Source organism: Cetorhinus maximus, unplaced genomic scaffold (assembly GCF_964194155.1).
Source record: "Cetorhinus maximus unplaced genomic scaffold, sCetMax3.hap1.1 HAP1_SCAFFOLD_899, whole genome shotgun sequence".
Classification (NCBI taxonomy): domain Eukaryota; kingdom Metazoa; phylum Chordata; class Chondrichthyes; order Lamniformes; family Cetorhinidae; genus Cetorhinus; species Cetorhinus maximus.
Genome location: NW_027596841.1, coordinates 94,000 through 121,747, shown reverse-complemented (window position 1 = coordinate 121,747; position 27,748 = coordinate 94,000). Strand labels below are relative to the sequence as shown.

The window sequence follows — 27,748 nt, the reverse complement described above, 5'->3', positions numbered from 1 at the left end:
CTGTGCACTCTCTCCTTCTCCCCGAAATAGGTGCTTAATCTTACAGTGCCCTCTTTGTGACAGAGAGCTTTGGAGGGGATTCAGTGTTCATGTGATTTGACTTTATCCTGCTTTAACTGTGCCAGGTTGCAGTCTGTGGCTTCGGAGGCTTTGATTGTTTCTGTGGACAACCTGAATATTTCTCATCAACTGATACACATGTTAGAACCTTATTTTTTTACATTTCCTTTTTCTCTCTCTCTCTCTCTCTCTCTCTTTCTCCACCTCCCCTCCCATCCCTGTCATAGGGCTGACGTTAAAGAAATTGGATGCTGCCGGATGGAACAGACTTGAGCTGTAATAATTTTTTTTTAATCATCCATGATTGCTGAACTCCTACTTTCCTTGGGGAGTTTTGACTGACTCGTGTTGCCGTAGAAAGCGTTTTCGTGCCAACTGATTTGAGTGCCTGCCACATTTTGTCCCGGTTTTGAAGCACCAACTCTAGGCTCGGTCATGCCGCAGGTATGAGCTTCTCTGCTTACCCTTCTATCCCACTATCCTGAACCTCTGCCTGCACCCCAACTCCTCCCCTCCGGTTCCCCCTGTGGTGTGGTGGGGGGGTGGGGTGGTGTGTGTGTCTCTGTAAATGTGTATGTTTGTGTGTGCATGCCTCTAACTACAGAAGGGCCTATAAAGTCCAGTGGAACCAGACTCCCCTGACCCTCCTCCCGTCAATATTTATGACATGAACTTAACCCCACACATGAAAAAAAAAAGCGGTGATGTCATCACTTGGCCATTATCCGTTGGTATGTTGGAAGTAAGCAGGCTGCACACAGCTGTGTTACCTTTTTTAGGACTCCTTTGCCATTTGACAATATGGAGTTTCTTTCAGTTCCACTTGACTGACTGAGGAGGCTCTCCGTGAAGAGGCTCAAGTTTGATGTGTTGGTTTAATTGTCTCGCAAATCTGAATGGCAGAGATTTGTGGAAAATCACCTTCCTTTGCATTAATACCTTTGGTTCTTGTGGCTTTAACAAGTCATGATTGTTTTGGAAGTTGTGGTTTCTGATCCAGTGACTTTGACGACTCTCCTGCCAACAATTCCTGAATTATTTATTGTTTTCATTAATGTTACTCCCTGTAGCATATTCCTTCCCCCATGTAGCTTCTCAAATCACCATCCATCCATCCATCAGTCTGTGGAGGGCAGGGATGAACTAGTGGCAAAGGAGCTGCAGAGGAATTCTGGGGTTCCAATCCTCCAGGATTGTCTCAGAGCCCCCGGGAAATAGCATCATAGAGCTGAGAAGGAGGCCATTTGGCCCATCATGCCTCTATGAAAGAGCTAATCAATTTGTCGCACTCTTCTTCCCTTTCCCCCTAGCCCTGTAAATCTTTCCCCATCAAGTATTTACCCAATTAAAGATTAATTTCCTGGGAACTAGCATGGCAATGAAAAATGTTTAATTAAAATGAATAAAAACAGTGTTAATTATAACCAAATATTGAGATGGGTGGGAAAGTGGTTTGACTACCATAGCAAGTGGTCATGCGATAAAACCTCCAGAAATGGACCGTTATTTCTCTTACGCACATCCTGTCCCCCCCCCTCCCAAAGCCCCCTCCCCTTAACTTGGATTTCTATCAGGGAATAATGCAAAAAGAAGGACTTGCATTTCTGTTGGGGTCAAGTCTCCCTCTGGGACTTGAGCACAAAATCTAGGCTGATACTCCACTAAAGCACTGAGGGAGTGCTGCAGTGTTGGCAGGGTGAGAAGTTAAACCGAGGCCCAGCCTTCCCTGTCAGGTGGGTATAAAAGTTCCCATGGCACTACTTTGAAGAAGAGCAGGGGAGTTCTCCCCGGTGTCCTGGGCCAATATTTATCCCTCAACTGCAATCACTAAAACAGATGATCTGCTCATTAACAGATTACTGCTCGTGGGAGCTTATTGTGTGCAAATTGCTATGTTTCCTACGTTACAGCAGTGACTACACCATAGAAGTACTTAATTGGCTGTAAAGCGCCTAGGGACATCCTGAGGTTATGAAAGGGGTGCTATATAAATGAAAGCCTTTTTTTATCGATAATGAGTTTTGCTGTTGAATTTTGAAATGTGGGAGGATGCTCAGAATCGGCTGGATGGACAGAAAGACAAATGAGTGGGTTTAGATCAAGAGGAGAAGTTCAGGCATCGAAAGGGTTGCGAAGCACAGTCAGAGAGAGGAAGATATCCAAGCACGGGCACTGGCAATGAAGACTCGACAACCTTGCCCTGGCAACAATTGAAGGAGTAATTGAGGATTTAACAGAAGAGAAAGAAGAAAAATCCGATGGGTGGATAGCATTGTGATGTGGACTGAGGGAAGCTTGAAGAAAGCCAGAGAAGAAGCCAAGTGATGCCAATGGGCCCACTAAGGTTATGATCACAATGAATGAAGAGTTTCAGTGCTCTGGAGAGGAAATATTCCTGATCCCTCTCCAGTGACTTGGCTGGGGAATGCTGGATGGGATGGGAATGTGCTGTGGCTAATGTCCCCTTGCAGTTGAATTGCCCCGGCAATGATCTCGCTCTAGGCGTGGAGGATGGCCACTCTGGAGGTACCAGAGGATAGTGATAAGACTGTTCCATTGGAAGATAGCAGCAAAGGCTTTCATTGTTGATCCCATCACCACTGTAGAACAAGGCAGGCCTGAGTGTCATCTTTCTTTTCCTCTAAGTATAGTTGAGCCTCTTCCTTTGGCTACTTGCCAGAGCACCTGCAGAAATTGAAAAAAAAAAGCCACTAACCCAATTGCTGCAGTGTTGCCTGGAGAATGAAGGGCCCATTAGCATTGCTGCAGCTCAATTCAAATCAAGCCAGGAGGAAATTGCAGTTATAATCTGTTATATTTTGGTTTACGTAGTCCAATATACCTCCTGTCTCAGTGTGCATGTGTCTATCTATCCAATGCAATTTTTTTCCACACCTCACAGGAATCCCAAGAAATCTGCACTTGTCCAGAGTTGACATTCTGATGACCCTTCCCTCTCCTTACTCTTTTCTATGTGTCTACATTGGTAATGGTTTCAGGATAGTTCTTTTTTAGCTATACTTTGGACCTGCTCCGATAGATTGCCTATCAGACTTTTTGCGATTTTGAGAAGTTTAGTCAAAGGTCTACAGGGCGCCGTCAAATAGAAATTGAGGTGCATTAGAAAGTAGCGCTTGGCCAGGAGCAATGATTGTAAAGAGGAGAGATACAAACAGAAGCTAGATAAGCAAGAGAGGAAGGAATAGATGATAATGTTGCTGAGGATCTAGAGAAAATGGGGTGAGAAGAGGCCTGCATAGAGTATAAACACTGGAATTCTGGAATGTAAATTCTATGTAATTCTATGGCCAGGATTTTAAGGCCCCTCCCACCCAGCGGGATATTATGATCCCGCCAAACGGATTGGAGATTTAAATTGCTCACCGCATCCACCGGGGGAGACATGCCGCAGCGGGGCCATAAAATCCTGGCCTATATGTTCAAGGCTGGATGTGAGAGGTGAAGTGCCCAATAATGGACCATCCTTGTCTATTTAATCATTCCATGTGAGACATGATCGACTGTCATTCACATTCTTAGGATGTCTCAAAGCGCTTCACCTTTTGAGGTGAAGTCATTGTTACACAGGCACAGGAGCCAAGTAACAATTCCAACAAACAGCAATGAGATAAATGATCCAGATAATCTGTTCTGGTGATGTCAGCTGAGGGATGAAGGTGGATTGAGGCCTAAGGTGAACATCCCTGCTTTGAATATTGCCATAGTTCATTTTGTGAGGCACTTTGGGCCTCAATTTATCATCAGGTCCAAAAGGAGGATGGGGCTTCTCCAGATCCAAGCCTTAGATGGATTTGATCTCTAAGTGGAATTGTTGGAGTGAACAGCTGTTGAGCACCTAGAATTTTCCCTTCTCTTACCCCCACCTCCATACCCCACCTCCCTCCATCTTCTCTGACCCAAAGATACTGAGGTCAAAATAGAGCCCTTCACTTCCATCAGTTAACTCCGTACAGATTGGAAATTCAACACAGATTCTTCCTGGTCTCTGATTCAGTGCCCAGTTGACAGGCTCACTCGTCCATTGGTGACTTGTGACTCCCTTGTTATCCTGAAGTTATTTTTTTTCACCAACACTGACTGCAGGGTCCCACAAACCACAATTAAATATTGTCTGATTTAATTCATGATGTTCTGTGAGGGATAAATATTGACCCAAGACACCTGGGACAACTCCTGTGCTCTTCTTCAAAATAGTGCCACAGGATCTTTTATGCCCATCTTAGAGGTCAGACAGAGTCTGGGTTTAATGTTTCATTTGAAAGGTGGTACCGCTGACAGTGCAGCATTCCCTCAGTACTGCACTGGAGTGTTAACCTTGACAGGAACATAGAAAATATGAACAGGGGTAGTCCATTTGGCCCCTCGAGCCTGTTCTGCCATTCAGTATGATCAAGGCTGGTCCTCTATTTCAACGTCCTACTCCCAGTCTCTCCCCATGCCCCTTGACACCTTTAGTGTCTAGAAATGGATCTATTTCCTCCTTAAACGCAGCACTCCCTCAGTACTGCACTGGATGTTAACCTTGATTTTTGTTCTTACATCCTGGTGTTGGAGCAGCCCAGGGTAATGAACTCTTTTTTTTTCCCCCCACATATTTGTGGCAAAGTATCAGAAAATGGTTCACTGCAGAGGAACATGATTTGTTCACTCAACCCGTTGTACCTGTTCCACCATTTAGTTCAGTCATGGCTGATAAGTATCTTAACCCCAGCTACGTGCCTTGGTTCCATACCCCTTGCAGAACAAAAGCTATCAATCTCAATTTTGAAACTTTCAATTGACCCCCAGCCTCAATAGCTTTTTTTTGGCGGGGGGAGTTGGGGGGAGAGATTTCCATTACTCTTTGTGTGAAGAAGTGCTTCCTGACCTCACCTCTGGTTCTGAACCTTTCTGAGCCCCTTGTTTTGGACTCCTCCACCAAAGTCTCTATCTACCTCAGTAAATCCTTCAATCATCTTAAGCACCTCAATTAGATCACTCCTTAATCTACCATACCCAAGTAAATGCAATCTCGCCTCACACTTTTAACCCTTTTTAACCCTGATTAACTACCATGCCAGCCTCATTTAGTTCTGGGACACCATAGGAGAGGAAGAAATTAGTGGGCGGCAATTGATCTCCTGACTCAGTGAGCTGCAAAATCTTGCTTCAACTTCTGCAGGGTTGCTCAGGTCCCTGGGCACTGGTGCTATTGATTGGTCCAACTTCCAGTACATCTATAAATGTGACATCCCTCCTTACTTTGTGCAGAATCTGGGCAGGCTCAGGATCATCGGTGTGGGCCAACTTGGCATTTATAAACTGTATTGCTTTGAGATCCCCTTCACTTCAGATTTAGAGTTGTTGGACTTGTCTGTTTATTGGCCAAATTAACCATTTTTATGTGGATTTTTATTTTTGATGACATTTACATTGGAATGGGTGCCCTTGAGGATGTAGCCCACCTGTTGTGGGAAGTTTGTCATCCAGTTATTAATACCGGGCGACATGGGGGTTTCTGAGCTTTCGTGAATTCAGCAACACAGAGGTAGCTGAGGAGTTCCTAAAGTGCCACAAACATACAGGTGTCAGAAGACGAGTTGAACACTGCTAACCTCTAACCTGGGAACTAAAGAGTGTCTCCTGGCAATTAGGAAGCATTCCAGCCAAATTTGTCTAGTTTCCAATTAACACTTGAAAAAACATTTGAAGTCGAGACATTTTCCCTGCAGCCTGGTGGCACTTGATGAACAATCCTGAGTGCGTTAATAGCGACACTAACGACCAATTTAAGATGATCAGCCGAGCCTGTAACATGGCTCATCTATGCTTGCTACAAGTGACATATGTTCACATGCAAGGGCCCGTTCACTGCAAGCAAAAGGAATATGTTCAAGCATTGCACTTTTTCTTGAGTTACCCATGGAGCTTGGGGAGCCTATAGTTCGCCAATGTTTTCTCCATGGCAACGTCTCAGCCAATCAGAGACAACATGCCATCGAATCAGCACCCTTTTCTCCTTTAGTATAAATTGTTGTGATCATTTGAAATTTGACATTCTTGCATTTGTCCTGTTGAAAGCAAGATGAAAGCTTCAGACAAATGTCTCCCCTTTCAGCAATACTGCAGCCTGTGTTGTGCACACAATCCTGTACAGGCTGGAGCTCTTGAGGCTGGGGGTCAATTTGAATCCTTCTGGCTATAGATCTCTGATTGCTGTTGTGAACTTGGGAGTAACTTTGTACAGCAGGGAGCGAGTTCTGGTTTCAATAAGTTCACATCTGGAAGCAGGTTTTAAGCCATCCAGCCTTGAAGATCATTACTATAAGCACTTGGCCAGTTTGCCACCATATTCTCCAGCCCAGTTTCAGCCTTCCAAAAGACAAACTTGCATAGTAAAACATCCTAAGGCACTTCGCAGAAGAGTAAAGAAAGGACCCTGCACCACTCGAAGATATCGGGCAGCTGACCCAGAAGGCTTGAACAGAGAGAGGTTTTAAGAAGCCTCGTAAAGGAGGCAAGAGAGGAGGAGGGTTTTAGGCAAGGGAATTCCAAAGTTGAGGCACAGCTGGCAATGGCGGGGCAAAGGAAATCCGGACAGCTCGAGGTCAGAGTTGCAGAAACACGGAGTTGTCGGTGAGTGGTGTGCGGTGCTGTAGGAGATTACAGAGACCGGGCCGGGTCAGGCCATGGAAGAATTTGAACAAAGGATGAGAATTTTAAATTTGAGGCGTTGCTGGACCAGAAGCCAATGATTGTAATTCACACGTATTTCACCGGTTGTGATCCACTCAATCCTGAGGAGTCGCTCAGGATGGTGGCGAGAAGCAGAGGTTCTGGCTGACTGCACTGGCTTCGTTTTTCTTTCTAGTCTCCGAGCACTGACGTTACTCGTTGCGTCCTCCTACTGCTTCCTTAGTTTGGATCGGTTAGCTCACCATAGCCCCCTAAACCTGGGAGCTTCCAGCTTTGTGTGCTTCAATACCACAGCTGGCACTTTAAGTCATCAGGACACGCCTGAGCAGAGGCTGAATGCTGTTGCCTAAGAAAGACCAAACACTCGAGGGACAATATTAAGGCACTTACAATAATATGGCGTCTTTCATGAACATCCCATAGCACTTCACAGCCAATTAAGGTTGGACAGGCTAGGCTTGTATCCGCTGGAGTTTTGAAGAGTAAGAGGTGACTTTATTGAAACACATAAGCTCCTGAGGGGACTTGACAGGGTGGATGTGGAGAGGATGCTTCTTCTTGTGAGAGAATCTAGAACTAGTGGTCACTGTTTAAAAAAAATAAATAAGGGGTCCCCCATTTAAAATGGAGATGAGGTGAAATGTTTTCTCTGAGGGTGGGGAGTTTTTGGAACTCTCTTCCTGAAAAGGCGGTGGAAGCAGAGTCTTTGATTATTTTTAAGGCAGAGGTGGATAGATTCTTGATAAGCAAGTGGGGGGTGACAGGTTATCGGGGTTAGGTGGGATGCAGATTTGAGGTTACTATCAGATCAGCCATGATCTTATTAAATGATGGAGCAGGCTCGAGGGGCTGAATGGCCTACTCCTAGCTCCTTGTTTGTCTGTATGTAACGTGGTCACCAGTATAATGTAGGATAACGCGGCAGTGAATTCATGCACAGCAAGGTCCAACAACAGCAATGAGATAATGTGTTTGCTTTGGTGATGCGAGTTGAGGAATAAAAGCTCTGGTTTTCTTTTGAGCACTGCTGTGGGATCTTGGCAGAGAGGACAGATAAGTCCTCAGTTAAATGTCTCATTCACAGGATGGGCCCTCTTGACAGTGGCGGTTCTCCCTCAGCACTGCCCTGTGGTGTCAGCCTGCTAGACGTGCTCGATTCTCTGCCCTGGGTTTCGAAAGTACAACCTGCCGACTGGAGCGAGAGCGCGACCCGTGCATCTGTGACTGACACCTGAGCAGATAATCCAGACTTCCCCCGAGCACTTTTAATTCTTTCCTAAGTTGGGAGCAGGTAAAAGGTTTCCCTGAGTAGAAGTTCCCGCAGCCGTCGTTTTTTATTTCATATCCGATTACACGCGATGCTTTTAATCCAGCTGTAACTGTCTCCTGAAAGAATGAGTCACCACGGCGCTACCACGGTAACCGGCAAAGCCCTGTAGTGCTCTTAAGGACAAGGAGCACAGCAAGCCCTTCCTGTGCTCGGATCAGTCAAACATGTTTTGTTTTCTGTATTCGTTGCAAAGGACCCTATTGCCACAGGATTTGCTGCCAAGGAAGATCTCGTGTAAGAAACCAGCAAATCTAATAGATGCTACTCTTGAAGAACTGCCAGGGTGTGGCCATATTGCTTTAATCCTGCCTGGATTTGAAAAGCAAATTGGAGTTCTGTGTGGTCAGGGATTGGCAAGTAGGTGATTCTGGTCTTCAGTGAGTGCCTGGATCATGATTATGTTGGAGCTGGCGCCGTAATGTGTTTTTTTTTTAATATAAACAAAGTCTGGTTGTGATCTCTCTTAATTTCAATCTTTCTTTTCCCCAGCCCAATGTTAGTGGGATGGAGCCTGCGTTCGGAGATGCTTTTCGAAGCTGTTGCCTCTACTCATCCTTAGACCAGACCGTCACCAGCCCAGACAGCAGCCCAGACTCGGGCTTTCTGTATGAACAGGTGTGGGGAGTGCAACGATGCATTGTAATTTCTTTTAGATTGAAGTTGGAGAATCGGTAGGAGTGATGTGGATTAAGGATTACGCACTGCTGCCCCCAGTAGCCAGAGCATAGCCATCTGCTTAATGCCTGTGGTACTGCAAATATATAAGCACAAGTAAACTTGTTCCTAAAATATCACAGTTATAGGAGGAGGCTGTTCGGCCCATAGTGCCTGTGTCAGCTCTTTAGTAGAACCATCGAGTAGTCCCACGTTTCCCCATAGTCTTGCAAATTTCTCCTTTCTGTGTCTATGTACAATTCCCTTTTGCGAGTTACCCTGAATCTGCTTCATCCACCCTTTTTAGGCAGTTGTTTTGATCTTGGTCAAGGCCAGTAACATTTTTTTTAAAGAAAGGCACCTGAAATCCCAGTTATTTACTGAAAGAGTGAAGCCACAAGATTCCATGGGTTAAACAAAATAATTTTTACTATACAATAGCCAAACAAAGCAACTATCTTACCTAGCCCCCTATCCTCTAAAACCCAGAATCAACATGTTAAACATGAATTAACAGGCAAATTGTAATTGATTATAACTTACACTTTAATGGCAGATACAACTAGGACAGACCTTACAAATTAGCCCAGCAGTCCATCCAACATTTATGTCATCAATCTCGGCCACAGAAGTCTTTCAGAACTCTGTCTTCCACAGCTCCTCCTCTTGTAGGATTTAACCTGATCCTCGGCTGACAGCTGCACACAACCAACCAGAGCTCCCCGGGCAAGGTGTTCACCAAAATGGCACACGTCTGCAGAGAGAAGGGGGAAAAATTACAACATGAGAGAAAGCTAGCTAGTAACATAAAGAAGGATAGTAAGTGTTTCTATCGATATTTAATTAAGAGTTAGCAAAGTGAGTGTTGGTCCTATAGAGAGTGCATCTGGGGAATTGATAATGGAAAATAGGGAGATGGCGGATGAATTAAACAGGTATTTTGCTTCGGTCTTCACTATAGAGGACACAAGTAACATCCCAGCAATAGCTGCAAATCAGGAAATGGAAGGGAGGGAGGAACTCGGGAAAATTACAGTCATCAGGGAAGTGGTATTGAACAAATTGTTGGGGCTGCGGGCTGACAAATCTCCAGGTCCAGATGGACTTCACCCTAAGGTCTTGAAAGCAGTGGCTAGTGAGATAGTTGATGCACTGGTTTTAATTTTCCAAAATTCCCTAGATTCTGGGAAGGTTCCATTAGATTGGAAAATAGCAAATGTAACTCCTTTATTCAAAACGGGAGGGAGACAGAAAGCAGGAAACTATAGGCCAGTTAGCCTAACATCTGTCATAGGGAAAATGTTAGAAGATATTATTAAAGATGCTTTTGCACTTAGAAAAATTCAAGACAATCAGGCAGAGTCAACATGGTTTTGTAAAAGGGAAGTCATGTTTAACCAATTTATTGGAGTTCTTTGAAGGAGTCACGTGCTTTGGATAAAGGGGAACCAGTGAATGTACTGTACTTAGATTTTCATAAGGCATTTAAGTGCCACATCGAAGGTCATTGTGGAAAATAAAAGCTCATGGTATAGGAGGTAACATATTGGCATCGATAGAAGATTGGTTAGCTAACAGGAAGCAAAGAGTTGGCATAAATGGGTCTTTTTCTGGTTGGCAGGATGTGATGAGTGGTGTGCCACAGGGATCAATGCTGGGGCCTCAACTTTTTACAATTTATATAAATGACTTGGATGAAGGGACCGAAGGAATGGTGGCTAAATTTGCTGACGACACAAAGATAGGTAAGAAAGTAAATTGTGAAGAGGACGTAAGGAAGCTACAAAGTGACATAGATAGGGTAAGTGAGTGGGCAAAGATCTGGCAAATGGGGTATAACGTGGGCAAATGTGAAATTGTCCATTTTGGCAGGAAGAATAAAAAAGAAGCTTATTATCTAAATGGTGAGAGATTGCAGAGCTCTGAGATTCAGTGGGATCTGGGTGTCCTAGTGCATGAATCACAAAAGGTTAGTATACAGGTACAGCAGGTAATTAGGAAATCTAATAGAATGTTGCCATTTATTGTGAGGGGAATTAATTACAAAAGTAGGGAGGTTATACTTCAGTTGTGCAGGGCATTGCTGAGACCACATCTGGAGCACTGTGTACAGTGCTGGTCTCCTTATTTAAAGAAAGATGTAAATGTGTTAGAAGCAGTTCAGTGAAGGTTTACTAGACTAATACCAGGAACGGGTGGGTTGTCTTATGAGGAAAGGCTGGACAGGTTAGGCTTGTATCCAGTGGAATTTAGAAGAGTAAGAGGCAACTTAATTGAAACCTTTAAAATCCTGAGGGGTCTTGACAGGGTGGATGTGGAGAGGATGTTTCCTCTTGTGGGAGAATCTAGAACTGGGGGTCACGGTTTAAAAATAACGTGTCGCTCATTTAAGACAGATGTGGAGAAGTTTTTCCTCTGAGGGCTGAGTGTCTTTGGAACTCTCTTCCTCAAAAGGCGGTGGAAGCAGAGTCTTTGAATATTTTTAATGGCAGAGCTAGGCAGTTTTTTGATTAACAAGGGGGCGAAAGGTTATCGGGGGTTGGCAGGAACGTGAAGTTGAGGTTACAGTCAGATCAGCCACGATCTTATTGAATGGCGGAGCAGGCTCGAGGGGCCGAGTGGCCTACTCCTGCTCCTAATTCGTATGCTCATATGTAACCTCCTCAGTTCTGCTTACGACAGTCTGGATGGCATAGATCCACTCCTGTTACCTTCAAGAAACAGCTGCAGCAACTGTACCTTTGCTTATTCTCAGCTTCTGGGTGTAGGCCCCTGTCACTCCCAGCTTAATATTCGATTGTAATGAAGTCGGTGGAACTGAATCTCGGATGGGGGGGTGGTAACAAGTGAACAAATCGACCCTGCCCACACCCCGCAGCCCCACAAGAAGCTGAATTTCTAGCCTCCTAGCTTCCATTTCTATCAGTCTGCAAAAAGTATCAAATTCTTGCAAATTCTTATGAACCTGTAGAGTAAATTTTAAATATTGTAGTACACCTCCTCTGCCAATAGAGGAAACTCTATTGCCACACTTGCTGATGGCTGTTTAGTGTCAGGAATGATGATGACAGTACAGTACTCAGCAGTTTCTTGCAATGGGTGAAAAGAACCTTAATCTTTAGACGTGCAAAATGGCCCTTGACCATTTTTTCTTTTTGTTTTTCCTTGAGCTCCTTGTACTACTACTACTACTTCCCTTTCTCTGTTTCCTTCTTCCCTTCTCCCTACTTACTGTGTCAGGCCTTCACAAACATTACCCCTACGCCAATTAAGTAAAGGCCTGCACGGTTTAAAAACCGCCCCTCCTTACACGCGCATGACCCTTCAGAAAAATATTTTGAGGAAAAGGTCTCTCGATTTCATAACATTTGCTTAGAATTTGCAAAGGAAACGGAGGCAACATGAAGGCAACGACACCTCCGACAGCGGGTTGCTGTGATCTGGAGCCCGCTGCCTGGAAGAGCGGTGGAAGCAGATTCGATAGGACCTTTCAAAAGGGAATTTAATAAATAACCAAGGAGAAAACACATTTACAGGGGAAGGGAGCAGGGGAGTGGAGCTGATTGGAAAGCATTTTCAAAGAGTTGGCACAAGACGCGATGGGCCAAAACGCCGCCTCCTGTGCTGGAAGGTTCTATGCTTCTTCTTGCCCATCTTTATTTTCTTTTCTTTGGAATTACTGTGTTTGGCATTCCCATCCAAGTAGAAAAAGACTGGTATAGGTTAAAGCAGGCGTGGGGAACCTTTTTCCTTATCACGGGACATTCACACACTGACAAAATCAGTCGCGGGCTATACACACACACACAAAAATCAACTTACTTAGTTTTATTTTTTATAGAGTATACAGAAATGCTCAACTCACCCACTGTTTTAATGCAGTGGCTGAATTTGAATATTATGTTGTTAAATATTATTATGGTATATTTAGCTGACACTTCTGTTCAAAGCAAATTTGTGATAATGGTCATAACTGCTATTTAGAAGGCGTTAAAGTTATATTTTTAGAAATCTTGCTGCAGGCCGGATTAAATTGAGCCGTGGGCTGGATCCGGCCTATGGGCTGTATGTTTCCCCCCCACCACCCCCGGGGTTAAAGCCATCTCGCCTGTGATTGTTCAAAAGAATACTATAAGGAAACTACTTAATATTTGCTTAGAAATTGTGGAACCGAAAATTCATGACTGACTTCATGTTGAGCAGTTTTCCATGTGCTGCCGTGGTAGGGATGTGGGTCAGTGCTTCTGACTCCACAAGGTGGATTATCCCGTTTTAGTTATCTGTGTTTTATGCCTCTGAACACCAATCTTTTCAATTTTCATCGAACTTATTTTCTCCCCCTCTCTCACTGTAGTAACATCAGGGCGCAGCCCGTCAAGCAGATGGATTCACAAATTGCCACAATTCTCCCAGCTGCCAAGTGTGGAGGTGGCCAGCCTCTGTCTGGTGCCATTGGACATCAACGTTGGGTTTGGGATAGGTGGAGTGGGGAATGGTTGAGAGGAAAAATTGTGCACAAAATATTAATTGTACTTTCTTCTTTTGTCAATCCTAGGAACGTCAACTAGCCTATACAAATAGCTCCAGAAACGACCTGCTGAGTCTGAATCTGTACAGGAGCCCAGTGAAAGAGAATATCGAGCTTTTGAGTGATCTGGTGGACGATGAACCATCTGACAGCAACAGGTGTGAGCGGTGGGATATATCAGCTTTAGAAGACTTTACTAAGTACACCAAAACTGATCTTTGGAACGACAAGGAGTTGGATTTGTTGGGTTTGGATGAGCATGCAAGTCCTTATCAAAATGAAGCTGAGATCTCTCAAACACCAACACTGGCTGAGCTGAATGCTGATGACTCGCAGCTTATTGCTGACTCTTGGTGTTTCTTTCGACCTGTGAAGGACGCTTCCCCATTCTCTAGTAAGCCTGACAGTGTCTGCAGAACTGCAGAGAATCCTAAAAAAGGCAACTGCATGGATCCTTTAATAGATCCTGACTACCAATCAGAGAGTACTGTTTTCCTTCACAAAAGGGAAGACCAGCAAAGTCACCTGAGAAGCAGTAAGTCCTGCATCGCTGCAGTAGGCCCCAGAAATACGGAGATACCCTCGAAATCTGGAAACCAAGACCTCCGTGACCAAACTAGCGACTCCAGAGCGCACACAGACTCTGTGTCGAACCCAGAAGAAAGAGCAGTTCATAATAGGACAGCATCAAGTTCTTGGAAGCATCACAGGCGATCAGCAGCCACAGGGCTGGGGGACGCAGGTGTCGAGAAAAGTGACTTTAATAAGGGAGATGGTCAAGCCTGCACCCACCTCACAGCGTTCCCCATCTGGTCTGCTAGACAGGCAAGTGAGGGACAAAGCCCAGAGGCTGGAGTTGAACTGCAGAACCATGAACACAACTACTCTCTGTTCAGCGCTGAAGGACTAGGATTACAGACAAGTGAAGAGAGACTGGAGCCTGAGAATGGCTCTGACAGTGAGCAGGATGACAGCGAAAATGAAGATGACGAGGAGGAAGATGATGATGAGGATAAAGACGACTTCAGTGATTATCTTTCTGAAGCAGGTAAGTTGAGTGTAAATTTCATTCTCCATCAGCAACAACTTGTATTTATATAGCGCTCTTAACATAGCAAAACATCCCAAGGTGCTTTTCAGGAGAGTAACCAAGTAAAAATTGACACCAAGCCAAATAAGGAGATATTAAAATGGGTTACCAAAGCTTGGATAAAGAGGAAAATTTTAAGGGGTGTCTTGGGAGAGAGAGGTGGAGAGGTTTAGGGAGGAAATTCCAGATCTTGGGCTTCTTTGAATGTTTGGCTGGTTGTGTTTTTCTTTAAATACCATATCACAGTTGGCTTCTTGATTGGAGCATAAGTCCTGTGGACATTCCCATAAAAATGAATATAAATCTTCATCAAACAGCACACTAGGAAACTCTCACTGTAAACACAGTCCAATTGGCCGTCTTGTTCCCAAAGAAGCCAAGGTTGTTGCTCCTGATCACTATCCAATGATCTCTGCTCATTTTTTTTAAATTCGTGGTATTGAGCATTATTGGCTAGGCCAGCGTTTATTGCCCATCCCCAATTGCCCTTGAGAAGGTGGCGGTGAGCTGCTGCCTTGAACAGCTGCAGTCCATGTTGTATAGGTACAGTTACAGTGCTGTTAGGAAAGGAGTTCCAGGATTTGACCCAGCGACAGTGAAGGAACGGCAATATATTTCCAAGTCAGGATGGTGAGTGGCTTGGAGGGGAACTTGCAGGTGTTGGTGTTGCCATGCATCTGCCCCCTTGTCCTTCTAGATGGTGGCAGTCGTGGGTTTGGAAGGTGCTGTCAAAGGAGCTTTGGCGAGTTGCTGGAGGGAGCGAACGATTAAGGTGGTGGATGGGATGCTTATCAAGTGGCTGCTTGGTATTGGATAAATACATATGTGTAGAGCAGATTGGGTGAGAACAGATTCCAGTTTGGCTGTGACTCCTCTTAAGTTCACACATAAGTGAGGGATCCAGGAGAGACCAGTAAGTGTAAACAGAACAATAACTCAACAAGGGATGTCATTTTTCATGAGATAAGGGGTGAAAATGGATATCGGGGTGAAGGAATGGAGGGTGAAAAGATTTGATGGTATGATTAACTGAAAATATATGGTAAATAATTTAGATATAATCTCTGTACATGTGCTAAGTGTAGCATGGTTGGGGGCGGGGGGAAAGGTCCCTTTAGACCAATGGGGCCGAATTTAGTGGAGGTTACAGAAGCTCCACTGCCAGAGCCAAAAGTGGGAGGCGACTCTGTTTCAGTCAGCAACGGAACCTGAGGAGGGATATTCCTGGCAACTGCCAGGGCCACTATCCAATTTAAGATGGTGACCCACTTTCGAGCTGCAGGCCAGTAGCTCAGCAGCCTCGCCAGCCCCACTGCGAACGGTGACCGTTGCTAAGGCTGCAGCTCCGGGGAGAGGCGCATCAATGGCCAGGCACCCTTGAAGAAAGATGAGTGGAGTCGAGGGAGGGGTGGGTTTTGTATGGGGTGGGTGTGAGGCACCAGCGGCATTGTTGGAAACAAGGTTGGCCATTGCTGCAAGGAGGCTCCTCCCTGAGCTATGGTGTACCCATAAAGGAGGACCCCCAACACCCACCCCAAAACATCCCAGAAACAGCTGGGATGACTGCCTGGTTTCACCCCTTCCCCATACCCCATTACCAGGATGGGCAAAACACCTTTGGAGACAGAAGTGAACCTGAATCAGCCATTTAAGTGGCTCAGTTGGCCTCCTGGTTGACAGCCAATATGTTAACTTTCCTCCCCAAATGCCTTCCCCTGCCATTTTTCCGGCCTTCCTGCCTCCCCATCATTAAAATTCTGGCCATGGTCTCAGAAGCTGTCCATGACCGTGGGTTCTCTCAACCTCATGTCTGGGTCTGTTATAGACGCATTGATAGTGATTGATCACTGCACTTAGTCAATAGCTCCATTATAATATTATAGGGCTACCAGGATGGTAGAAGGTGAAATAGATGGACCTTGGGCTTTTTATGTCTAATAATTGTGCACAAAGTAAGCAATAACAAGGTTAAATGAAGTGTAAAGAAATGTTGAGTATGAAAATATGATCCGTTGATGTGGAAAAGCCCTATAGCTATATGAGCAGGATTAAATCTGAATGGAATACATCCTTGAAATCTATTTTGGGATATTGATCAATGCTGTCTAATTAGAACAAATGACCTCTTTCAGACCATCATCACTTATCTGGCCTGTTACGTTTGAGTATGTGAGATCTCCAATTATACCAGAGCTTAAGGGTAGAAGCTGTCCTGCTGGCTCTGACTAAATGCACTCTTTGACGTGCTATAATGAGAGTTCCTAGGTTTGATCCTCAGTCTCTAGTACACTTTCACTTGTAACTCACCCTTACTGGGCCTTATCCACCCTTGACTAACCCCAAGGTCTCTCTTGACATCATCCTGCCTTCCATTCTTCACAAATTTCAACTGGTCCAATCTTCACTGTTCATGCTGTCTTGTTTCCCCTATCACTCCTCTTCTTGTCCATCTTCAATTTCCTCCTATCCCCAATACATTTCAAAATTTGTCTCCTTATGAAGTTCCTTCATTGCCTTACCTCTCACTGTCTCTGAAACCTCCTGTGTTCCAGCTCTCCAATATGTTGCCTTTTTTCATTCCCATCCCCATTTTCACTGTCCTCCTTTCATCCTGCCCCATGCACTGTGTCAGTGAGAAACACTCCTTGACTTTGCCTTGGCACCTCTTTTGTAACTCCTTTCCAAAAAGCCGCCTCAAAACTTACAATTTGGATTTTACCCTTCAACCACCAGCCCTAACCCTTCTACCACTCTTTGGCATCCAGTTAATAATTTTGCTTTGGTTTGCGCTTTGGGACATTTTATTATGCTGAAATTGTTAATGATTTCGTTGACCTTGGATCAAGCAGCAATTTGTGAAACTACAATTGGCACCAACCCAGAACGAGTGAGGGATTGGGGAATTGAAATCAGCTCGGCCTCCTTTTCACCTGAGTACTGCGTCGCAATGTACAGGATGTGGCAGGGTTGAGATGCCTACTGTAGATTGTTGAGCTGCTGATATTTTCTGACTGCGTTGATTTATTGTGAATACTTGAGTGTGATGCTGAACAGGCCCCAGTCTATGTACTTAGATTCCCAGAAGGCTTTTGACAAGGTTCCACATCAAAGCTTACTACGCAAAGTAAGAGCTCAGAAGTGAAGGGGGTAACATATTAGCATGGACAGAGGATTGATTAGCTAACAGGAAACAGAGAAAAAAGCATAACTAGGCCATTTTCAGGTTGACAAGATGTAACAAGTAGTGTGCCACAGGCATCAGTGCTGGAGCCTCAACTATTTACAATTTATATCAATGACTTGGATGAAGGGACCAAACGTACGGTTGCTAAATCTGCACAAAGATAGGTAGGAAAGTAAGTTGTGAAGGGGACAAAAGGAACCTGCGAAGGGACATAGGTTAAGTGAGTTGGCAAAAGTTTGGCAGATGAAGTTTAATGTGGAAAAATGTGAATTTGTCCACTTTAGCAGGAAGAATAGAAAAGTAGTGTACTGTTTAAATGGAGAGAGATTGCAGAACTCTGTGGTACAGAGGGATCTGGGTGTCCTGGTACATGAATCACAAAATGTTAGGAAACATGTACAGCAAGTGATTAGGAAGGCAAATGGAATGCTGTTGTTTATTGCAAGGGGAATGGGATATAAAGATAGGGGTATTTTGCTACAGCTGTACAGGGTGTTGGTGAGACCACATCTCGAGACTGTGTACAGTTTTGGTCTCCTTATTTAAGAAAGGATATAAACATATTAGAAGCGGTTCTGAGGAGGTTCACTTGACTGATACCTGGAGTTGGGGGGTATTACCTTATGAAGAAAGGTTGGACAAGCTGGGCCTACATCCATTGGAGCTCAGAAAATTGAGAGGTGATCTTATTGAAATATGATAAGATCCTGAGGGGACTTGACGGGGTGGATGCTAAAATGGTGCTTCCCCTGTAGGGGAGACTAGAACTAGGGGGCACATTTTAAAAATAAGGGGCCTCCCTTTTAAGATGGAGATGAGAAAAAAAAAATTGAGGGTCATGAATCTTTGGAACTCTCTTTCCCAGAGAGCAGTGGAGGCAAGGTCATTAAATATGTTTAAGGCAGAGGTAGATAGATTCTTGACTAAAGAGGGACTCAAAGATTATTGCGGGTGAGTGGAATGCGGAGTTGAGGCCACAATCGGATGAGCCATTATCTTATTGAATGGCAAAGCAGGCTCAAGGGGCTGAATGGCCTATTCCTGCTGTTAATTGGTATGCTCGTATGGTGTGAGATGCCCCAGGTGAGGTACTGGGAAGCCTTGGCCTGTGTAGTTTTACCAAAGTAAGAGCCTGAGCGTTCAAGAAAAATAGTCGGAGAAAACAGGGGCTCTTAAAAAAAATCTCAACTAGCTTAATTTCTCAAATAAAAGCAAGTGACCTTGTATATTGTTTTATTAAACTGTTCCTTGCTGAGATCTTACCATGAAAGGAGGTGATACTTTTCCAAACTGGCTCTCATCTATTTATTATATAAATCACTTTGAAAGTAATTCAACTCTTTTTTTTTAAATCATTGATAATCGGATCATCTTACTAAGGTGATTCCTAACCCACACCTACAAGTGTATTGATCCAGTCTTCTATACCCTAAGCACTGCTGATGATCCTTTTCTTCCCAGAATAAATACTGATCTGTGTTTCATCTCTTTTCATGAGATTGATCGGTGCATGCGAATCCATATATTAGCAGGAGCCTGCAGTCTGTAATAGAACTTGAGGGATTCTGAGTTTTAGAATTTATCAGATTCAACAAACGGAGATAGTGATAGCTGTGATAATTATTTTTTTCATTCATTCACGGAATGTGGGCTTCGCTGGCTGGGCCAGCAATTTTTTGTCCATCCCTAATGGCCCTTGAGAAAGTGGTGGTGAGCTGCCTTCATGAACCGGTACAGTCCATGTGGTGTAGGTACATCCACAGGGCTGTTAGGGAGGGAGTTCCAGGATTTTGACCCAGCGACAGTGAAGGAACGGCGATATATTTCCAAGTCAGGATGGTGAGTGACTTGGTGGGGAACTTCCAGGTGGTGGTGCTCCCAATCTATCTGCTGCCCTTGTCCTTCTAGATGGTAGCAGTCGTGGTTTTGGAAGGTGCTGTCGAAGGAGCCTTGGTGAATTCCTGCAGTGTATCTTGTCGATGGTACACACTGCTGCTACTGTGCATCGGTGGTGGAGGGAGTGAACGTTGTGAATGGGGTGCCAATCAAGCAGGCTGCTTTGCCCTGGATGGTGTCAAGCTTCTTGAGTATTGTGGGAGCTGCACTCATCCAGGCAAGTGGAGAGTATCCATCACACTCCTGACTTGTGCCTTGTAGATGGTGGATAGGCTTTGGGGAGTCAGGAGGTGAGTTACTAGTTGCAGGATTCCTAGCCTCTGACCTGCTATTGTAGCCACAGTATTTATATGACTAGTCCAGTTCAATTTCTGGTCAATGGTAACTCCCAGGATGTTGATAGTGGGGGATTCAGTGATGGTAATATCATTGAACATCAAGGGGCAATTGTTAGATTCTCTCTTGTTGGAGATGGTCATTGCCTGGCACTTGTGTGATGCGAATGTTACTTGCCACTTGCCAGCCCAAACCTGGATATTGTCCAGGCCTTGCTGCATTTGGACATGGACTGCTTCAGTATCTGAGGAGTCACGAATGGTGCTGAACATTGTGCAATCATCAGCGAACATCCCCGCTTCTGACCTTATGGTGGAAGGAAAGTCATTGATGAAGCAGCTGAAGATGGTTGGGTTGAGGACAATTGAATGCAGCAAAATCCATTTGCATCTCCAATGTATTTGGGAGATTTGGAGAGGTGTGAAAATGTAATGAGGTGCTGCAAGTACAGTGTGGGGGATGAAAGGGGGGAGTGGCGGTAGAGTGACTGGAGGGTGTAGGGATAGGAAAGGTTGTTGTATGTGCGTCCACATGCAGGCGCATGCTTATAGGAGTCAAATTCACCTAAATGCCTTGGCGCCAGCATGTACACTTTCCATATTCATGGCGTATGGGTCAGGCTCCATATCCACCTTTGTCTAATTTCCTGTCATTTCCAAAGAAGTTATTCCTCTTTCCTGCCCCTGCACTGTATTAATGTACTTCCGTTTCCTGTCCCCTATCCTTGATGCTTTTTCCAGAGACTAAAAGACTGGTCCCAATTTTCTGATGCTCACATTGCGCTTTCTCACAGTGGGAATGTTCAGTGTTCTATGTTCATTCCCTTGGGATTGAGATTGATCTAATCTCTCCAGCCCCAACTTGGAAATGTGAAGACTGGCATCGCAGGAAATTGATGAAGATTCAAAACAAAAACAAAATTACCTGGAAAAACTCAGCAGGTCTGGCAGCATCGGCGGTGAAGAAAAGAGTTGCCGTTTCGAGTCCTCACGACCCTTCAACAGAACTGAGTATAGTTAGGAGAGGGGTGAAATATAAACTGATTTAAGGTGGGGGGCGGGGAGAGAGAAGTTGAGGGGGGGCGATGGTGGTTGTAGGGACAAGCAAGCAGTGATAGGAGCAGATAATCAAAAGATGTCACAGACAAAAGGATCAAAGAGGTGTTGAAGGTGGTGATATTTTCTAAGACAATGTGCTAATTAAGAATGGATGGCAGGACATTCAAGGTACAGCTCTAGTGGGGGTGGGGTGGAAAGACTAACAAGGTATTAGTTGTAGATTTAAAAATAATGGAAATAGGCCACCTATTTCCATTATTTTTAAATCTACAACTAATACCTTGTTAGTCTTTCCACCCCACCCCCACTAGAGCTGTACCTTGAATGTCCTGCCATCCATTCTTAATTAGCACATTTTCTTAGATAATATCACCACCTTCAACACCTCTTTGATCCTTTTGTCTGTGACATCTTTTGATTATCTGCTCCTATCACTGCTTGCTTGTCCCTACAACCACCACCCCCCCACCCCTCAACTTCTCTCTCCCCCTCCACCTTAAACCAGCTTATATTTCACCCCTCTCCTAACTATACTCAGTTCTGTTGAAGGGTCGTGAGGACTCGAAACGTCAACTCTTTTCTTCTCCGCCGATGCTGCCAGGCCTGCTGAGTTTTTCCAGGTAATTTTGTTTTTGTTTTGGATTTCCAGCATCCGCAGTAGTTTTTTGTTTTAATTGATGAAGATTACTGGGCCCAGACCTATTGTGGTACAAGAAGAGTGTGGGAACAGGACATTGCCGCATTTACAGTGCTTTATGGGGGATCATAACATCAAGGCCATTCAGCTCAGTAAGGCCTATTGTTTTTATGGATCAATCCCACCTACGTAGCAATCCCTTTTATCGTCAAAACATCTGAAAGCATTTTTCTATTAAAAATGTGCGTTCAATGTCCACGGGGGCTAACAATATAGTATTAACATGAAGGTGACGAATTCCACATCTCCAATGTCTACCTCCTCAATTTTCATGGGTCTCGAGTCTAGTCGGCAGCAGACAGGAAACACAGTTCCGTAATGGTAGCCTCCTGTTAGGCCCAGTAGAATCCACCCCCTCCCCACCAGGACAGTGAACATGTGACTGAAGAGGATTGAAGGTTATAAATATATTAACAGTATTGCTTGATTTTTTTGTTTTGTTTGTTTTCTCCCTAGGAGAGAGAACTTGATGTCTGTAAAAATAGGGTATAAACAGTTGGCATGGTGGGGGGGTTAATATAAACAATCAGAGATGAATTTTGGATCGAGTGGCATTGATGAGCTTTCCTGTGTTCAATAAGCTGGTGACATTTGTGAAGAAACAAGAGGAGAGTCTCTGACTGGCTGTCACTCCCCTGATGGCTGCACATCCATATAAAAACAAATTCATTGTCTCTTGAACCCATTGTCTGGCTTTGATGAGCTTTCCTAATAATTTGAGTATTGCTGAAAAAGGAGACATGGCATCCAAACTTTTCATCTTGTGCCCATCGGGATAGCTCGCAAAAATCACCAACTCTAGCGGGGTAACAACAGCTTATACTGCATGAGAAGAGAGTGCTGATTGGTTGGCAACTGGACTCTGGTCGTTGCCGTGGAGAATGCAGCACGGAACAGTTAACTGCCCAGCTGTGTTCAAGTTCAACCCAGGCAGGTCGACACTGGTCAAGGCTCTGCCCTGGGGAATGGACCTGAGGGAATGACTGTTCCCTCAGCTTTTGTTTAGTTGGAAAAGATGCAAAGTGTGCACGTGTGCGTGTGGATCTGTGTGACTTCTAGCATGCATAAGTGAGCCACACTGTGAGCCTAACTGACCATCTTTAAATTGGTTTTCAGTGTAATTCTTAGCACAATCAGGATCGTTCAGCAGATGTTGTCCAATCACGGAATCGTATCTAATGTTGGACACTACTTTTTTGAGTTTTGCAAGCACAAGCTGGCTGGGTACGGTCAGTACTTTGTCTGTTGCAACAGCCCCCATTACCCCGTTACAGTTGGTAATTCATGTGAGTCATCCTTATGGGCACAAGATGAAAAGCTTTGACAGCTTGTCGCTTTTTTTCAGCAAGACTCAAGTTCTTTCCTAATAACTTATTGCACAACCTTGACCTAACTGTGCTCCATAGTAAGAAGGTGTCTTCAAATCTTAAGCAGCAGAGGATGGCGAATAGATGCAACTACTCCAGTCAATGGATTACTCAGCATTGAATGAAATCATCGCTGGTCCATATTAATTGGGAAAATTTCTTGCTTTGCAAAGTCTTAGACTCCTAATTATTATGAAAATTAATCTGCAGTTAAAAGGCATCTTTAAAGGGCTTGATTTGGCAGTCAGTAGTAAATTAAATAAAGAAAGATGGGATTAAAAGAGAGATGAGAGACAAGAAACCACTTTTTTAATGTATAAAATCACCAACAGTAATTAGAAGCTGAAGGATTGACACTCCACACTTGTAAAGGTGAATTCTCAGTGCCTGTGGTTTGTTTGGAAGTATTTAAGATTTGCACGCTGTTTTAAAAATAATTTACACTGAAACAAATGTGTCCTAACTGCTCCCCATGAGTTTAGTGGGTATTTATCACATAAGTACCACCCTTCAAACCCTTCCATGTATATCAATGCCAAGTCTCTCAACAAGAAACCAGTATTGAGTAACATCTGGAGGAACATGACAGCATGGACAGCAACTTCGATGTCCACTGTGCTCGTGTTGTGTGATGGCTGGAAGTTGCTGTCCGATTTATACACTGTTACTCTTACAAGGTAAAAATAATGGTGAGGTCATCAGGAATAAAAGCAATACTAATGTTGCAGGGCGTTGGTTAAGTTCACTGCTTAAACATCTATTAAGCCATGGCTGTATTCATTTTAGTTTTTAAGAATGTAACTGTAAACTTTGGCACCAGAGATAGAGAGTGTGCTTTTACCAACCTCAAATCTTTGTCACACATTTTCCTTTCCAGATTGCCTTGTCATTGTAACAACAGCATCTTGTGTTTATATAGCACCTTTTAACTCAGTCTCCCAAGGAGTGTAATCAGACAGTTTTGCAGCAAGCGACACAAGGAGATGTTAGGACAGGTATCCAAACAGGAAGTGGGTTTTAAGGAGGAGAGAGAGGTGGAGGGATTCAGGGAGAAAATTTCAGAGTTTAAGGCCTAGACACCTGAAGGGGCTCTGCCAATGATGGAATGAAGGAAATTGGGGATGCCCAAGAGTTCAGAGTTAAAGAAACATTGGCCAGAATTTTTATCTCGATGAGTGGGCGGGCCCCCGAACTCCACCGCCGAAACGTGAAATCCACCGCCGAAACAGGGCCTGCCGCCATTTTGAGTGCGCAGGCTAGTTAAGGCCCACCCAGCGGCCTGCCCGACAGGAAGCTTCCTGTGCGGGGGGTGGGGTGGGATTCCCCATCTGTCAACGAGCGCACATCTCCCTGAGACTAAGTGCTGTCTCAGGGAGATTACTGACAGTATAAAAATCTTTAAAAATACAAAAATATTAAAATTATTAACATGTTCCCCTCATGTGACAATGTCACACGAGATGGAGCATGTTAATAAGAAGCACATAAACTTTATTGAAGTTTTTAAAAATGGACATGAAACTTCATCCCGCCAGTGGATGAGGTTTCATGTATTATCAGAAGCCCGCCGGGGCTCCTGGCCTGCCCGCCAGCCTTAAGGTTGGACAGGCAGGGCCTTTAACAAGCTTAATTATCCTGTCAATGGCCTCAATTGGCCACTGACAGGTTGGCGGGCGGACAACTGATTTTCGCTATCCGCCCGCCTTCCTGAATATTTAAAGGGACCGGGATGACGTTGGGGGTTCCTCCCAACGTCATCCCACGTCATTTTCCCGTCGGCGAGCGGGCCCCGCCCCCAAATTGCTGACAGGAAAATTCTGCCCATTGAGTTCTCAGAGATTTGTAGGTCAGGTTACGGAGATAGGGAAGAGTGCAGCTATAGAGCATTGTGGGAGTTTTTAACCAATTCCTCTTCCACAGGTCAGGTTCATCTTGCCAAACTGAATGTCTCTCTTATCTCTCATTGCGGTGATGGTTTTTGCACTTTGGATCTGCTGATCACTCTACCCAGTTCGCCCTTGGACAGGTCATGGCTTTCCAATTTCTCCCTCTTTTTTTTTTGAAGTTAGGAGTGTTGGATGTGAAAATGGTGAAGAATTGGGAGGGATTTTAAACGTGTGTACAATCTTTCACAGGAAACGAACATGAGACGTCTGCAGATGTTGCCTCCGAGATGGGCGGCAGGCGACTGAAGCGCCGGTATTTCTGGGAGTACAGCGACAGCCATGTCACACCCAGCAAACAAGAACGGACCCTGCAGCCATCTGAGTGGGACTGCTACACATTACCCAGTAATGTTTATCAGAAGGAGAATGGCGTTGGGCAAGGTGAGAATGAAACCGGTAGCGTGGCGGATAACAGTGAAAGCTCTGACCCCATGAGACGCCTTTGCTTTTTGTCTGATGTACGTTTGTGAAGTGTCTGAGGACATTTCCTTGCACCATAGGCGCTACGTAAATGCAAGTTGTTGAGTGTAAGGGAATCGAGCGATGTGGGGAGTGGGCGTGGAAGTGGAGTCGAGGTTGAAGATCCACCGTGATCTTATTGAATGCTAGCGGCAAGGCTTTAGGGGCCATATGGGCTTCTCCTGGTCTTATGTAATAGTTGGGATCTCCATCAGAATGAGCTCTCATTAAACAATGATGAGCGTAGTTGGCAGCTTGCCTGAACTATTTAAAAGGTAGCTTAAGGGGGATCATATTTTGAGAAATTCAAGATCCTAGGGGTTTAGGCAAATTAGCATAATTACAAACTCCACAAGAATGAACATGGATTCAAGGTCAGAAGAGGGAAGATGGACAATCTATTAAAACATAGAATAGTGAATATTTCAAACAGGCTATCAGACGGGCATTGGAGGTAGAAGTTCAAGAGAATATTGGATAGGTATTTGGCAGAAAAAGGGGTTCAGGTGTGTGAGGAAGAGACTATAAAAGTGGTACATACTTTCTTTTTAACCCTTGCAGCCAGTCATGTGGATAGCACTGGTCTGTTCATTCCGATAATTTGAAAACAAACTGCCTGTTGAACTTGAACTATATTGTACAAGTTGTTAATCTTGGCAGGGTTTGGTCGAATCTGGACTGTACATCCTACATGTACATAAAGACAGATTATTTTGAAGGAAGTCCACACGCCTTGGATTCACTTCTGGCCTTAAATAACATTTCCAACTCCAGGCGATGTCAAGGCTATGATAAAGGCTCAGGCAGGAGTAGGGGGGTTGTACCAAGAGATGATGATGATAAGTCAGAAGAATGAAACTTAATGAAGGGCAAAAGATGGTGGCAATTTCTGAGGGAGCCCTGAACTAAATTTGTCCCATTTTGGGGTAATCAGCATTTCCTCTTCCTTTGCCTCCTTCTCTTTCCCTTTCTCCTTCTCCTGGAGCGAGAGAAGCTGTGCTTATATATTTTTTAAAAATCTGGCTTTAATCTTGTTTTCAGCCTTTCTTCAAATGAAAAATAAAAAAGATTCAACAGCTAGTCTGCGTTGAGCGATCTGATTTCGCTCTGTGCACTAGTTTGTACTGGAGTCATCGAGTTATCCAGGGAGCGGAAAATGTGATGGATGGATTTCACAATCCTGCTGGCAACACAGGAGTAGAGACATCAGTTTAGGACAAGGTTGGGCAAAATTGTTGCCCTCAAGGCCAAGAATCATGCATGAACAGTGGCCAACTTGTCAAATTTCAGGTTTGCAAACGATGCCAAAGGAATTACGCCAAGGAGGAGATGCCTTCAGGGAGGAGAAAATTGATGAGAAAGGAGAGAGAGGTTACTGAGGCTTCGCTTGTTAGCATGGCCATCCCCATTGCTGAGTGAACAGTTTGAAACATATGACGCAAAATGCGTTTCCGTTGTGATTTAATCTTGTTATCAGGGTAACAAACGACCTTTTGAATTTCCATTCTGTAGTCCCAGCAGCAGGAAAGGTACCCGAGGCAAGACCATTTCCTTGGCAGGCTGTAGGGTTATTGTTAAGAGTTCCACTTTCCCATGTAGTCTTTTATCCCTGCGATCCAGGACGGAGAATGGCGAAAAAATCCCGCCGCACGGACGTCGACGACTTGACGCCAAACCCGAGAAAGCTGCTCCACATTGGGGACGAACTGAAAAAGCTCAACAAGGTAATTGACGACCTGACACCAGTGAACGAGCTACCAGTGAACGCCAGACCACGGTCCAGAAAGGAGAAAAATAAACTGGCTTCTAGGTAAATAAAATCAGCAAGCAAATTAGCTGAGTGGCATCGAGTAGATTGAATCATGTTTCAGGTGTACACGTCACAGTCCCACAAAGTGGCTTGTAATGTTTTTTTCAAAAATGCTGCAGTCGCTCCTGTCCTTCCAAATGGGCCTGTTTAACATTTCCATCAAGAATGGAAAGGAAGAGATGGAAACACTGTTCTTGAGATGTACCCTCAGTTCCTGCATTACATCCCGAAAATCTAAACTAGCGGCTTTAAAGCACTTTGGGACACCCTCAGGTTGTGAAAAGCACTCTGGAAATTTAAGTCTTTACTTCTTTCTTTCTAGACAGACATGAAGAGTAGGGGAGATATCCCTGGTGTCCCGGCCAATATTAACCCTCAATCAACGTCACAAAAACAGATTATCTGGTCGCTATCAGATTACAGTTCATGGTAACTTGCTGTGTGCAAACTAGTTGCCACATTGCCTGATTTACAACGGTGACTACACTTCATAAATTACCTCCTTGACTGTAAAGTGCTTTGAGTTGCCTGGTGGTCATGAAAAGCGTTACATAAATGCAGATCTTTCTTTCTTTCTTTCTTTCTTTCTGTCAACAGGAACATTGGAAAGGGCAGAAATAATTGTACTACTTTTTTA

The 27,748-nt window shown here is 44.4% G+C and overlaps 1 protein-coding gene across 3 annotated transcripts in view; it reads left to right on the top strand.

The window, feature by feature from the left end:
* Positions 1 to 286: 286 nt before the first annotated feature.
* LOC144675042 (CREB3 regulatory factor-like) overlaps positions 287 to 27,748 on the top strand; it is a 51,196-nt gene continuing 23,734 nt past the window's right edge. Inside the window, exons 1-5 of one of the 3 annotated variants that reach the window (XM_078536105.1) lie at positions 287 to 504; positions 8,576 to 8,701; positions 13,296 to 14,316; positions 25,032 to 25,223; positions 26,922 to 27,111. In XM_078536105.1, coding sequence (XP_078392231.1) covers positions 496 to 504; positions 8,576 to 8,701; positions 13,296 to 14,316; positions 25,032 to 25,223; positions 26,922 to 27,111 — 1,538 coding nt within the window. In that variant the 5' untranslated portion in view covers positions 287 to 495. The remainder of the gene's footprint in view (positions 505 to 8,575; positions 8,702 to 13,295; positions 14,317 to 25,031; positions 25,224 to 26,921; positions 27,112 to 27,748) is intronic. The other 2 variants (XR_013574737.1, XM_078536106.1) reach the window with 2 other exon arrangements.